The 15,214-nt window shown below is 36.3% G+C and overlaps 1 protein-coding gene across 4 annotated transcripts in view; it reads right to left on the reverse strand.

Annotated features, from left to right (window-relative positions):
- TDP1 (tyrosyl-DNA phosphodiesterase 1) overlaps positions 1–15,214 on the reverse strand; it is a 31,220-nt gene that overhangs the window by 10,909 nt on the left and 5,097 nt on the right. The window contains exons 5-11 of one of the 4 annotated variants that reach the window (XM_083350215.1): positions 14,388–14,422; positions 7,567–7,659; positions 4,736–4,906; positions 4,236–4,314; positions 2,163–2,345; positions 1,168–1,216; positions 1,020–1,086 (exon numbers count right to left, since the gene is read on the reverse strand). In XM_083350215.1, the coding sequence (XP_083206341.1) occupies positions 1,020–1,086; positions 1,168–1,216; positions 2,163–2,345; positions 4,236–4,314; positions 4,736–4,906; positions 7,567–7,659; positions 14,388–14,422 (677 nt within the window). Of the gene's footprint in view, positions 1–1,019; positions 1,217–2,162; positions 2,346–4,235; positions 4,315–4,735; positions 4,907–7,566; positions 7,660–14,387; positions 14,423–15,214 lie in introns of all 4 variants that reach the window. The other 3 variants (XM_083350217.1, XM_083350214.1, XM_083350216.1) reach the window with 3 other exon arrangements.

Genomic DNA, 15,214 nt, shown 5'->3' on the forward strand with positions numbered 1-15,214 from the left:
AGATTAAACCACAAAATACATTTTTTAGATTCTAATTTCTAGGATGTGATATCCATAGTAAGTATTTTATTCCTCCTTTTTTTGAATTGAATGTTACCTGAAATATTCTAATGTGGTGACTTCAAAGTATAATGGTTAATAGCTTCTATCCACCCTAACTAAAAAGGTTCACTCCTGATGGCAGGGGATAATGGGAAACATAACACATCTGAAGAATCTGGTTGATTTCAGGTACATAGATGTATTAAAGTAATACAAATAAATGTTCCAACATTGATAGAAAAGACAAGATACTATTTCAATTATAGTTTGGGTCAATTTTCTGTGGCATGGAATAGTAACCAGTTTGGGGAAGGCTGATTTAGATATCCTTACCAATCACATGCAAAACTGTAATCAACAATTCCAGTAATTATAGACCAGGATTAAATAAGAACACAGAAATTTTTTTAGCTTTCCTTTCTCAGTTTAACTGTTCATACTTTAACATAAATCCATACCAAAATGTTGTGGAGTATAATATACATGAATGGATGTATATGAAATCAATAGGGATTTATATGGAAAAGAAAAAAATGTAACTTTTACTGATGTGTATATGTTGGCATTTGATCTCTGGACATATTTTTTTGTCCTGCTACGGCTAGATTAATTATATTCAACTTGCAGCTTTTCACAAGCTTACGAGGGAATTTTCAAAACTACTGTACACAAGAGAAAAATAATTACTTTTTTCCACTATGGGTTGGTTTGAAATATGAGATGTCTACTAGGTTTCATTTTTGGAAAATCAGTTAATTGGCATATAACTAAGTAATTTTTAAAAGGCTAATAATTACAGTACATCTGAAACTCTATATAATCTCTGTTTGGATTTTTATGATGAACATTCTAAGCCAAATCTAATACTATCTTTCTAAAACATTTTACAAACATAAGGCACAGTAAGTGTTAAGTCTTTAAGGTTTGACTACTTTTTTATTTTAAAACACTAACCATAAAGATAGCATTTTACTTACTGGAAATAAGAGTGTAGCCAAAGCTGCTTTTGTGCAGTTTGTATACTATATGGAAGAGAACCCCCAGCTGAAAAAGAAAAGGTCAAGTATTTAATTTTGACATGTGGCCTTCTAATTTTATTATCAAAGGCAGGAATATATATTTTACCTGGATAACCTTCTAAACTCTGTCTCACATTTTCAACACTTGGGTAAATCTAAACAAATAAAAGCAAATGTAATACCAGGTAGTTATAACAATTGCATCATGATTGTTTCAGGCTGATATAAGTAGCCATGTTATACAATTTACCATCAAAATATTGCCAAGTAAGAGAGTGTGAATATATACCAATCAAGTTTGATGCTACTATTAGTTTGCTGAAAACTCATCCGTTATGTTTTCTTGAGATTCGGTTACAATAAAAAAAAATCTGTAACATAGAAACTAGCTTCTGGACAGACTTGTATGTTTATTCAAATCATGGCTAAATCACAGTGCCTGCTTTGACAAAGATTCGTTGAGTTAAATAAACATTTTGAAATCTGAATGCTTAAAAAACTAAAATCGAGATTTTGTGGAGATGAACAATGTATTTATAGTAAGGATGAACAACTAACAGACCCAGACTATATTCTTAAAAATTTCTGTAATGCCATTATTTGCTGTTCATACATTTCTCTCTCCACAGCAACCATTCAGGAAGCTGGTTTCATATGTTAGGATTTCCCCCCAGTTTTAAGGGTGGAGATGGGAACAAGACCCCCCCCCATTTTGAATCCCTGCCCTTAAGGCCATCAACCCCGCGAAAATAATTCAAAACCAGCAATTTCTAGTCATTCTGGGTGAGGGGTTAAGGGAGAATCAATGGTAGCAGCATGGCCTCTGATCCATTCATTTTTCAAGAAAACCTGGTTATATATAAATTGCATAGAAGGGCCTAAACCTCATTATTTTTCTGTACACTGGATTCTAGAAGATATATATATCTATATATCTATATCAGTGTGTGTGGGCAGGTGCATTTTTAATGGTAATATATTCTGTAAATAAATGTCCCAGTAGCAGATGCCTTGCTATTCTAACGTTTATAAAGACTATAAATACACACACTCTCTCACATGTCCAGACCCCCACGTATATATGTATCATGCAGCCAATACCAGATGGATCGGAATTTCATTTGGAGGAGTCTTCAAATTGCTTCCTAAACTCCCCAAACTTTCTCTAAATTCTGAACACAGCCATTTGGACTGATCAATTCCCATTGATCCAATACTTGAGAACTGTCCTATTATCGGCCAAAGATCTTGATCAGGTATTTGTGTTGCATGTTCCCTCAGAAGCTGTTTGAGGAAAAAACAAACAACACCAATAAAATATTAACACTTTAGCACATTCAATTATTCAATTAAGTAGCAGATGAAACACAAATTATTATTTATGAAGACAATGCTCTTTAATTAGTTCCATATGTTCAATATTTTATCCAACGGTGCAGACTGCAATTATTGTAGGCATTTGTGCTGAAATCTTACTTTCCTGAATATCTTCCAGATATGTTGAGCTTTAACTCTTAGTGAGCCAGCATGATAGCAGACTCAGGCTAACATATTCACTGGTACTAGTGGGAAAACCAGCATTCAATTTTTACATAAAATCTAAGTTTCTAATTCCTTTGTAAAATGAAGGACAATGAATTGAAACCACCAATTGTTGCAGCAATCAATTACACTTTTTTGGCATAAACTTCTGAGTTACCTAACAATAACAACCATACAGGACTGCCTAATTGGAACAATTCAAGATGGTATGCAGTGTGGTAAAAACAATGGTAGACTGACCAGCAGGAGCTTTTTAATATTTCTGGAAAGCAGGCCAACAAGGGTTTAAAACTACCTTTGGAATTTTAGTTTACCAGATTATCAATCAATCAATCAATCAATTCTGATAATCCAAATTTATATGGAATGAGTGTTTAATAAAGTGTCAATTTTTAGTGATTCATCCAAAAATTGTTACTTAATTCAATTAAAGTCTTAGCAATTATTCAGGTTGATATCAGTTGTATCTCAGATTCTGATGCCCATGGAAAATTAACATTATAAATGAATTCAAGGTTAAAAATAAATGGTGAGATGTTTTATTGGAATGTATGGATAAAATCTTGAACAATTCTTTTAGAATAATTACTCTGTAATGATTATTTTATGATTTCTCTCAACTTTAGATGGAACTTCTGTATTCCCTAATTAACATCAGTGCAAAATAATCAACTCAGTCATGTTTTAATATCTCAACATGGACCAAATACAACTGCTTCAAAGAAAACTGAGATGCTATATCTTCTGATGAAGTCCATTTCTGAAACCAAGCACCAACAGATTCCATTTCAAATTTATTGGATTTCCGGAAGAATTTATTTGAAAGGATGTATATAAAACTTGTGGCAACATTAATATATATGATTTGGTCTTATAAATTAGGTGTCTTTGGAACAATATTTGTATAGCTAGCTAGATAATGAAAGATGTTAATATTATGTTGACATATGTTCAAGAAATGTTAGAATTTGATTGTTTTTGAGGAACTGTTCACTGCTGAGAAAATTATTTTGAAAAATTGGAAAAGCAGTTATTAAGGGTTGAATTTAAAATGTATAATCCATTTTTGAAAGTCTTTTTTCACTAATAAAAAATGATGCAATATTTAGTTTGACACAGAATTTATATTTTACAGTATATGCTTTATTCTAATTTGAAATTTCCATATATTTAAAACTTGAAATATAGGTAACATGCCTAGATGGTTCATACTTTTCCCCTTTTATTTTACTTTTTGTTGTTATTCTTTTTATTTTTGTTTACAACTGTATATTTTTTGTAACTCGAGAGTCCAAAATATCTAACACTGAAACAAACTGGGTTTACGTGTGGATGATGAATCCTCTTTACAGTTTTCAAAGAAAGTCTGAAGGTTATCTATTAGAAAAGCTGCTAGCAATAAAATTTTCAACAATAACGAGTAATAAGATTACCTCTTCATAAGATTACTTCTTTACCACTCAAATTCCCTCCTTGAGGGAGATGGGCGGTCTAGATGGGCAATTTAGAAACATGAAATATAAATAAATAAATAAATTTACAAAAATTTACTTGGAAATATTCCAACTCTTTATAATTCTACAAATGTTTCTCAGAAATACAGGAAAGATAACAGGCATAAACATTTAGTACCTTTCTCAGTTTAAGATGACCCCATTTTTCTTTTGCATTACCTTGGTATCGACCTGGAGTTGACCCAATAAGATATACCCTGCATAAAAAATAACCACACAAAATTTGGTGTTTTCCCAAATTGTATTATAATACATATTATAGCATAATTATACTGCATATAATACAGTGTACTTTAAAATAGTTTTCCCAAATTACATTACTGCTTATTAAAAAACCTAGACACATCTTCACAAAAAGCCTCTACTCAGAATCTTAAATTACTGAACATAAGAAAAAAATGTTTACAAAAGAAATACTGACATTACCTTTAGTAATCAACTTACAAAAATGCATCTTCAATGCTGTAACCTATTTCAATGAATGCAATTTTATAGTTTAAAAATTGTTTATATTGAAACACTATTTTATGTAACTACCTGTATAATGAAACTGTGAGATTTCTGTATAATTGGAACTATGAGAAATTGTTTAATATAAGCATACATTGAATTATATACCTTGTCTCCGAAAGATCGTGTTGCTTAATTATTTCAACCCATTCCATCAGAGTAGCAGACTTATAAGATACCAGATAGCTTATTAGATCTGACTTAAAATTTGTATGAGATTCACCATCAGACTCAGCACTCCCAGAAGGCAATCTTGGATACAAAGGACTTAACCATATTCTAAAATATTAAAAGATAAAGCAATAAAATAGCATTAACTAGTGCATTGTATGTAATTTAAAAACTTTTGTGTTTTTTGCAAAGCAAAGTTACTCAGTTATGACATCCTTCATATTCTATCAAACTTGAGTTATGAACTTTTATTGTGTCTTGAAACCATACAAGCAGACTTTGATTTACAAGCAGTCTTTTAATGACTGTTAGAAGTTACAACGGCCTCAGAAAGTGTATTTTATGACCTGTAAAGTCCTTCTGGCCATTGTAAAATGTCCTTCTGCTCCCCTCGCATGTCATGTGGTCCCCCTATGTGATAGCAATCTGGGTGATTAGCAATCTGTTTGCACTTTTGGCTAATTGCCAATGTCCCATGATCATGTGATCACCATTTGCAATCTTCTCTGACAGCTTCCACAGAAAGTCTGTGGGGAAGCTGGTAGGAATGGTTGCCAGTTGCTGCCACCTGCCAAGAGGACTTCTTCTCATCTCTGTGGGCTGGCTAAAATTGCTGCCTGCTGAGGGGAACTGAACTCCTTCAATCAGATAATAATAATAATATATATAAAGTTGGAAGGGACATTGGAGGTTATCTAGTCCAACCCCCTGCTCAGGCAGGAAACCCTATACCATTTCAGGCAAATGGCTGTCCAGTCTCTTCTTAAAAACCTCCAGTGTTGGAGCATTCACCACCTCTGGAGGCAGGTTGTTCCACTGGTTAATTGGTCTAACTGTCAGGAAGTTTCTCCTTAGTTCTAGGTTGCTTCTCTCCTTGAAAAGAAATGGAGCTCGGATCCTGATGATTTAAGCTCTATTCGTCCACCCCATCCAAGAAGTTCCCTTCCACATGTAGAGAAAAACTGACATCAGAGGGCAGAAGCAGACCTCAAATCTGCACCCCATGGTAATAGCTCCTTTCAATGTACAGCTGACATCCTTAGGGAGGCAGTTCTTTCAGCCAGCCCCTTGGGACAAGAGGGAACTGAAATCCAAGCAGGATTTTCAGCTCCAGAGCAGAATAGCAGCACAGTAAGGTAAGGAGTGCAGAATGCCTCAGGTAAGTGAAGGAGGCCTGGTGCAGGCTCCACGCAAGTGTCTCTTCTCTCAGGAGCTAAAAATCTTGCTTGGATTTTGGTAAGGAGGATTTTCAGTTCCTGAATGGAGCCTCCCAGGGTGTTCCCCTCCCATCCTGTGGTCCTTATCTGGGACTCCATCTGCTTAACAATCTCTGTGTATTTGCTTAGCAACTACAACTGGGAGTGCCAGGATTGCACTCAATCAGCAAACCAGTCATGTGACATTCTGCTTAACTCTCATTTGCACAACGACCGAAATTCTGGTCCTGATAGAGGAGGTTAAGTGAGGAATGCCTATATTGTAAAAAAAGGAAGTATAAATATTCAAAGACACCTTAACAGGAAATATTATTAAGTAGTTCATTATTTCCTTCAGTTCTATAAAGGAAATGGCTTCTGTTAACCTAATGGATCCTCAACCTATTTGCAAATATACATCTTGTCTTGTTATAAAACTTTTCCCACCATGTTGAGTATTCTGTCAGTGGGTGGAGAAAGAAAAGGAAGTCGGTAAATGTGTAGCTCCCATGTAAGTGTTAAAGAGGAAGAATAAGAGGGAATGAAGATTTATAAAACCGCAGGTTTCCTCCTAATATCATTAAACAGAACATGGCAAGAGTAATAAAGTGCATAATATTTTTTTAAAGTTTCCTCATCCATAATTGATCTCTGTAGCAAGAAAAGATAAGCATGCATAGACACAGAAGTTCAGGACAGTCTGACCCAAACAACTTTCATTAAGTCAATCTTAGGATATTAAAGCAGTTCTAGAATTATATTGTTTATACTGATGAATGAAATGGGGCATATAGATGGCCAAATAGCTATTATGTAGAAAATAGCCAAATATTTTCTATCATTTCCCCTCTAAAAGCAAACATTCTATATTCAGGAAATACTCTTGATCCTGAATAAAACGGCCCTTTATCTTTCTGAGTGGTATGAGAAATAGAGCAAAGCACTGCCTTCACAGTCGTAGACATCAATTATAAGAGAATATATTCACAGCATTTTTCTATGAGCTGTAGAGAATTCATAGAACACACCCTGCCCCCCCCGGAAATTATATAGTAATTTAATTAGCTATAATTTCAGAAGTCATCTATATCATTCAAGGCCTTTTATTTTGAAATGCATCTCTCTGGGTAACATTATTAACTATTGTTTATGATTCTTTAATTGATTAAAAAATAGGATTTATTACAAATACTTTTTAAATCTGCATGACCAGAAAATTTGCTGATATATTTTGAAATCACACAAATTAAGTCAGTAAAATCCAGTATGATAATGCATTTAAGATGTGGGGTTGTGGGCAAGACCAGGAAGACCCAGACACACATCCACCCACAGCAATAAAGCTCGCCAGGTGACTTTGGGTCACTTGCTCTCTTTCAGTTGTTATAGGATTGCTTTTGTGGGAAAAACTAGAAGAAGTGATATTACATAGACTGCTTGAACTCTGGAAGAAATAACTAATACATAAACAAGAATGTGTCCTCTAAGAATAAGCAACTCAGTGATTGTTGTGAAGATATTAACGTGGCATGCAGTCATGGGCCAAAATATCAAATTATAATTTTTTCTTACCCTTGTGTTTTCTGGTACCAATCATCATCAATAAGATTGGATGTGTGTATCACCACTCGAAGACCTTCTTCATAATTCAACAACATCATTTTCCTATAAAAGTAATTTAAATATCCCCCCAAATGGCATATCAATTACTATAAAAATTAAAAAAGACCCAGGCTAAAACTGAAGAGCATATTTACATAAAAGGTGCAATAGAACTATAAAAGTTTCAATGATATTGATCCATTTGAGTTGCTATAATTTTCCTTCAACAGTGAGAATATTTCATAAATCTGGATCTATTCCAGTTTTGATTTTCCAACTGATTGGCTGGATCAAATGTTATTTTTATCAGTCTCATATGTAGACCAGACCAGGAAGCAGACTCCAGGGAAGGGACAATTACATTTATTAAGACAGACTATTGTAACAGAATCTTGCAAGACTAATTGTGCTTTATTTCCCCAACCTCCCATTTACATTCCTGCAAAACCATAAAGGTGTCCAAATCTTTTCTTCCTTTCCTATTATTTTCTGCTTGAATTTTTTTTTTGCCTTGTTGCTCTACACTATGTTACATTAATATTTTTTGGGACATCACCTTTATAGATGCTTCACTTGTCAATTTTTACTTGTTGCTGCATATTTTATTACAAATTGGTAATTAATACTTATTAAAACAATTTTCCCCAAAAGCAGTGCTTTTTTTCTAAAAAAAAAAAAAAGGTGCCGGAAGTCTCATCTTGGCGGGTGCAGGAGGGGCGGCGCCAATAGAGGGAGCTTTTTTTGCATGGCTGGCTCAGGATTTCTGGGAGTTGAAGTCCACGAGTCATAAAAAGGGCCAAGATTGCCTAGCCCTGCAATAGGCTTTCAGAAGGAGCTTTTATTTTCTTTAAAAAAAAGGTGCCAGAATGCCGTTCTGAGCGTTCTATGAGAAAAAAAAGCCCTACCCAAAAGTATTGTTTTATTATTGTTTAAGGCTTTACTGTTTGCAGTATTTTGCAGCATATGAAGCATATTCTAAAGAAGTTTTTGCTTTAATTTCTAAACTATAAATATTTATAACACTAGCAGAACCATGTGTAATCATGCAGTGAGTCACTTATATGACTAGGTATATTTTTATTTCAGTACATTTTGATTCTCAGGTGCCAGTTTCTAAGGCAACCTAACTGGAAGAAAACATCAGGGCAATATCGGACATTTTCTATTTAACAAACTATGGTGACTTAATTACTTTTTTAAGTGTCACAAAAATAGGAGTACAAAAAGAGCATGTGCCTATTAGATTTATTTAGCATTTTTTTAAGTGGCTGGCCATAACAGGATCACATTTCAAATTGTTGTAACAAAATTGTATATGTGTAGTTGATCTTTCAAATAATCAGTACGAGTTTTAAAGCAAAAGTAATGCTTTAGACAGGCCCTCACTATAGCCAATAGAACCAGTATAGTTGTCATTAACTAAGAATTATAAAATCCTATTTTAAGTGGAGCCTTTCAGAATGCTGCAAGAGCATTAAAATGGTATTGTAACTTGTTGCATAAGCCTTCTATGTACCATATAGCATACAGTGAACGAAGTACATGCTACAATATACTCAGATTGCTCAATATAGTGGCAGTTGGTAATTAGGAAGAAAATTTGTACAAAGTTTGGAAGTTCTGGACAAATGCACTAAAGGAAACAGATTAGTAAACATTATACATTATAAAAATAATAGGCACTAGCATTATCGATCCTCGTTTAGAGCTGTCATGTGTTCCTGCCAATCTAGTCTTTCTGACAGCAGCTCCAACCCATTCTATTCCTCCTTAGTTGATTTTTGCTCATTTTAATATTAATTTTATCATTTTAATATTTAATGTTTGATATTGTTGTTTTTATCTTGTAAGCCACCCAGAGCCCCTTTATAGTGAGGTGGGTAGCCTAAACTTTAAAAAAATGAAGTAGGGTAGGGTAGGGTAGGGTAGGGTAGGGTAGGGTAGGGTAGAGTAGAGTAGAATAATAGAATAGAATAGAATAGAATAGTACATAGTAGTGCTATTTTCCCCTTCATGGATTACTGCCTTGTCGTGGCGAAGGGGCTTGCGTAATTCAATGAAGCTATGAGCTATGCCGTGCAGGGCCACCCAAGACGGACAGGTCATAGCAGAGAGTTCTGACAAAACGTGATCCACTGGAGAAGGAAATGGCAACCCACTCCAGTATCTTTGCCATGAAAACCCTATGGACAGTACCAAAAGGCAAAACAATATGACGCTGGAAGATGAGCCCCTCAGGTCGGAAGGCGTCCAATACAATATGCTACTGGGGAAGAGCAGAGGGCTAGTACTAGTAGCGCCAGAAAGAATGAAGCGACTGGGCCAAAGCGGAAAGGATGCTCAGCTGTGGATATGTCTGGTGGTGAAAGGAAAGTCCGATGCTGTAAAGATTTTTTCTCCATAGGAACCTGGAATGTAAGATCCATGAATCAAGGAAAGCTGGACGTGGTCAAACAAGAGATGACAAGACTAAACATTGACATCTTAGGTATCAGCGAACTAAAATGGACAGGAATGGGTGAATTTAATTCAGATGACCATCAGGTATACTACTGCGGGCAAGAATCCCTCAGAAGAAATGGAGTAGCTTTCATAGTCAATAAAAGAATAGGAAAAGCAATACTGGGATACAATCCTCAAAATGACAGAATGATCTCAGTTCGAATCCAAGGCAAACCATTCAATATCACAGTAGTCCAAGTCTATGCCCCAACCACCGGTGCTGAAGAGGATGAAATTGACCGGTTCTATGAAGCCCTACAGCACCTTATAGAACTAACACCCAGAAATGATGTCCTTATCATCATGGGGGATTGGAATGCTAAAGTAGGAAGCCAAAAGATAACTGGAATAACAGGCAAGTTTGGCCTTGGAGTACAAAATGAAGCAGGGCACAGGCTGATAGAATTTTGTCAAGAGAATACGATGGTCATAGCAAACACTCTTTTCCAACAACCCAAGAGACGGCTTTACACATGGACATCACCAGACGGTCAACACAGAAATCAGATTGACTATATGCTCTGCAGCCAAAGATGGAGAAGCTCTATACAGTCAGTAAAAACAAGACCAGGAGCTGACTGTGGCTCAGACCATGAGCTTCTTGTTGCAAAGTTTAGGCTTAAATTAAAGAAAGTAGGGAAAAGCGCTAGGCCAGTCAGGTATGAATTAAATCATATCCCTGTTGGATATACAGTAGAGGTTACAAATAGATTTAAGGAATTAGATCTGATAGACAGAGTGCCTGAAGAAGTATGGACAGAGGTTCGCAACATTGTACAACAGGTAGCAACCAAAACCATCCCAAAGAAAAAGAAATGCAAGAAAGCAAAATCGCTGTCTGAGGAAGCTTTGCAAATAGCTGAGGAAAGGAGGGAAGCGAAAGGCAAGGGAGAAAAAGAAAGATATGCCCAATTAAATGCAGAATTTCAAAGAATAGCTACAAGAGATAAGAATGCCTTCTTAAATGAACAATGCAAAGAAATAGAAGAAAACAATAGAATAGGGAGGACCAGAGATCTTTTCAAGAAAATTGGAGAGATGAAGGGAACGTTTCATGCAAAAATGGGCATGATAAAGGACCAAAATGGCAGGGACCTAACAGAGGCAGAAGAGATTAAGAAGAGGTGGCAAAATTACACAGAAGAACTATACAAGAATGAGCTTAACGTCCCTGATAATCACAATGAGGTGGTCACTGACCTCGAGCCAGACATCCTAGAATGTGAAGTGAAGTGGGCCTTAGAAAAGCTGAGCAACAACAAAGCTAGTGGAGGTGACAGTATTCCAGCTGAGCTATTCAAAATCTTAAAAGACAATGCAGTAAAAGTGCTACACTCAATTTGCCAGCAAATTTGGAAAACTCAACAGTGGCCACAGGATTGGAAAAGATCAGTTTACATTCCAATTCTAAAGAAAGGCAGTGCCAAAGAATGTTCAAACTATCGCACCATTGCACTCATTTCTCATGCTAGTAAAGTTATGCTTAAAATTCTACAAGCTAGACTCCAGCAGTATGTGGATCGAGAACTACCAGAAGTACAGGCAGGATTTCAAAGAGGCAGAGGAACTAGAGATCAAATTGCTAACATACGCTGGATCATGGAGAAAGCTAGAGAGTTCCAGAAAAACATCTACTTCTGCTTCATTGACTATGCTAAAGCCTTTGATTGTGTGGATCATAACAAACTCTGGCAAGTCCTTAAAGAGATGGGCTTACCAGACCATCTTATTTGTCTCTTGAGAAATCTATATGCGGGCCAAGAAGCAACAGTAAGAACTGGACACGGAACCACTGATTGGTTCAAAATTGGGAAAGGAGTCCGGCAAGGCTGTATACTGTCGCCTTGCCTATTTAACTTATATGCAGAGCACATCATGAGAAAGGCAAGGCTAGATGAATCAAAAGTTGGAATTAAGATTTCTGGAAGAAACATCAACAACCTAAGATATGCAGATGATACCACTCTAATGGCAGAAAGTGAAGAGGAACTAAAGAGCCTCTTGTTGCGGGTGAAGAAGGAGAGTGCAAAACTTGGGTTGAAACTAAACATTAAGAAAACCAAGATCATGGCATCTGGCCCTCTCAATTCCTGGCAAATAGATGGGGAAGAAATGGAGGTAGTGACAGATTTTATTTTCCTGGGCTCCAAGATCACTGCAGATGGGGACTGTAGCCAAGAAATTAAAAGACGCTTGCTCCTTGGGAGGAAAGCCATGGCAAATCTAGACAGCACACTAAAAAGCAGAGATATCACCCTGTCAACAAAAGTGTGTATAGTCAAGGCTATGGTCTTCCCAGTTGCAATGTATGGCAGTGAAAGCTGGACCATAAGAAAGGCTGAGCGCCAAAGAATTGAAGCCTTTGAACTATGGTGCTGGAGAAGACTCCTGCGAGTTCCTTGGACTGCAAGGCGATCAAACCGGTCAGTCCTAGAGGAGATCAACCCTGACTGTTCTTTAGAAGGCCAGATCCTGAAGCTAAAACTCAAATACTTTGGCCACCTAATGAGAAGGAAGGACTCACTGGAGAAGAGCCTAATGCTGGGAAAGATTGAGGGCAATAGAAGAAGGGGACGACAGAGAATGAGGTGGCTGGATGGAGTCATTGAAGCAGTAGGCGTGAGCTTAGATGGACTCCAGAAGATGGTAGAGGACAGGAAGGCCTGGAGGAACATTGTCCATAGGGTCGCGATGGGTCGGACACAACTTCGCAACTAACAACAACAGTGCTATTTAGCTAAAACAAGGCAAACATTTTGGGGTCATTCAATCATGCCAATTTTTTGTAACTTAAACGTAGGAACACAGGGTACAATTCCAGGTGCTGATTACTAACCATTTCAGGTGCTGGTTACTACCATTAAAATCCTTTATTGCATGGGACCAGGCTATCCACAGGACTGTCTCAAGAACCACTTTGAGTTATTTGTAAAAATAATGGTGAGATATGAATAAATAAAATAAAAAATCAGGATATTTGCCTGTCCTACCAGATTGGGTGGAATGAGCATATTCCTAGTTCCCTCTTTTAAATGTTGCCATCTTATGGGACCTAGGAAACATGCCTTTTCTCTAGCAGCCCCTGCCATATAGAACACTCTTTTTTCTTGAAATTCAGTAGGCCCTCACCCTTTTAATGTTCTGAAGAACATTTAAGGCTTGGCTTTTCTCCTATGCACTGGGTTAGGATATTTTTTAAAAAACAATCATGTAATCCTTTGCATCGGGGTGGAGTTGGGGTGGCTGAATAGAGCTGAGCGTTTACTGGCCACATGCCCTTCCTGATGCCTACATGGAGTTCGCACTAGATATTTTCTCTTTGCGCCAAGAAACAAAAATATCTGCCGTTACCTAGGATCAAACTCACAGCCTCCTGATTGTGAGGTGAGAGCTCCACCTCTGGAGCTCTACCACTCGGGAGCTCTACCACTCGGGATAAAATGAGATTAATGAGATGAAATTTTGGGCTGCATGTGAAAGTTTAGCTATGGTGCCAGGTTTGGGTTTGGTTTAACTGCATCCACATAGACATGTGATCAAAATTTGAGAGCTTGGCAATTGGCATGTATTTATGTATGTATTCATGACAGTTATAAAAAGTGCTTTGGGTCTTGCACTAGTGGATCATCTATCTGCTATTCATTAAAACAAACCTATCCCTTTTAAGGCTTTTGTGAACGCCTGAGAAGAAAACCCAAATTTTTAAAATGAAATCCACTCATTAAAGTCCTCCTTCTGATACATTTTCAAAGCATCCATGGTTGTAAGACCATGTATGTAACTATATGTACAAATGTAACTGAGGTCCAGCTGCATCTGACGCAAAACACATCAATATTAAAATGTATCTGAAGGCAATATAAGCTTGAATTATTTTAAATAAACCATTAGTATAGCTGACACCTATATTTATAGGTTGAGATTTATAGGATTGTACCTTTTATTATAAGCTCATCATCTTATAATAAAGCAGGAGAAAACCTTCCCATATATTGATAGCACTCTCAAGGAGCCTTCACCAAGTAGCTACTTTTGAGAACTCTGGAAGGGGAATACTAAATGAATTAGGTTTATTATTCAAAAATTACCCTAAAACAAAGCAAAAGCAAAAGCAATCGAGAAAATAAATAGAAGAGGTAATTGGTATTTATGCCAAGATAATTGGCATTTTATTTGTATTTTCTCAGTACCCAAACACATTTGAATTATTTCTAAATTGCAGTGGCATTTATCAAAGTAATTAAGATATTTCTGTGGCAGACATTCAGCGTTTATGATAAATTACTTACGTGTGGTGGGTTCCAAAGGCAATATCCAATTTTGCCTACAACAAGAATATTGTTTAAAAATACGTTTTTCATTATAGGGGCCCTGTCATTATATGGAAATGATACGAAAAAAAATATCCTTTTGCTTTATTTTACTGCTCTCCAGTGGCTGCTGCACAAACTGCACAATAGACTTCTTATAGCTAATACTACACAATATAATCTTTGATTCAAAGATATTTCAAATCATTTTGTACAATTGTCACACATTCATTTCAAATTTCTCAGATTGTATTTCAAAGCCACCGCCATCCAGATGAGCTGAAGCTGCAATTTCCAATGTTTCCAGCAAATACTAGCTATAGTCGTAATTACTGGGAATTTTGAGAATTGCAGTCCTAATATAGACAAAAAATGCCAAGTTGGGGAAGGTTTAAGTAGAACATTATTTTATCTATATCTTGCCTTTATTATTTTTAGAAATAGCGCAATGCAGAAAACATGCCTTTCTCCCACAATAGCCACCCTATGAGGTGAGTTGGGCTGAGAGTGTGTTAGTGGCCCAAGGTCACCCAGGCAAATTTATTATGCAAGAAAAAAGAGATACAAACATTAGAGAACATGAAAAATTAGGAAAAAGACATCCTTCATACTACTAGTGCCTTTCATTATACTTCAATTTTTTAATATTGTGTTATAATGAATTGTTTCCATGAAAGTAAGACCTATGCTGAAAATAAGCTCTAGCTTGATTTTTGAGGATGGGCCTAATATAAGCCCTACCCTCAAAATAAGCCCTAGTTTGGGGGGGGGGGCGAGATGCATGCCTAAAAATCAAGCTAGGGTAG

Source organism: Vipera ursinii (genome assembly GCF_947247035.1).
Source record: "Vipera ursinii genome assembly, chromosome: 1".
In the NCBI taxonomy this organism is placed as follows: domain Eukaryota; kingdom Metazoa; phylum Chordata; class Lepidosauria; order Squamata; family Viperidae; genus Vipera; species Vipera ursinii.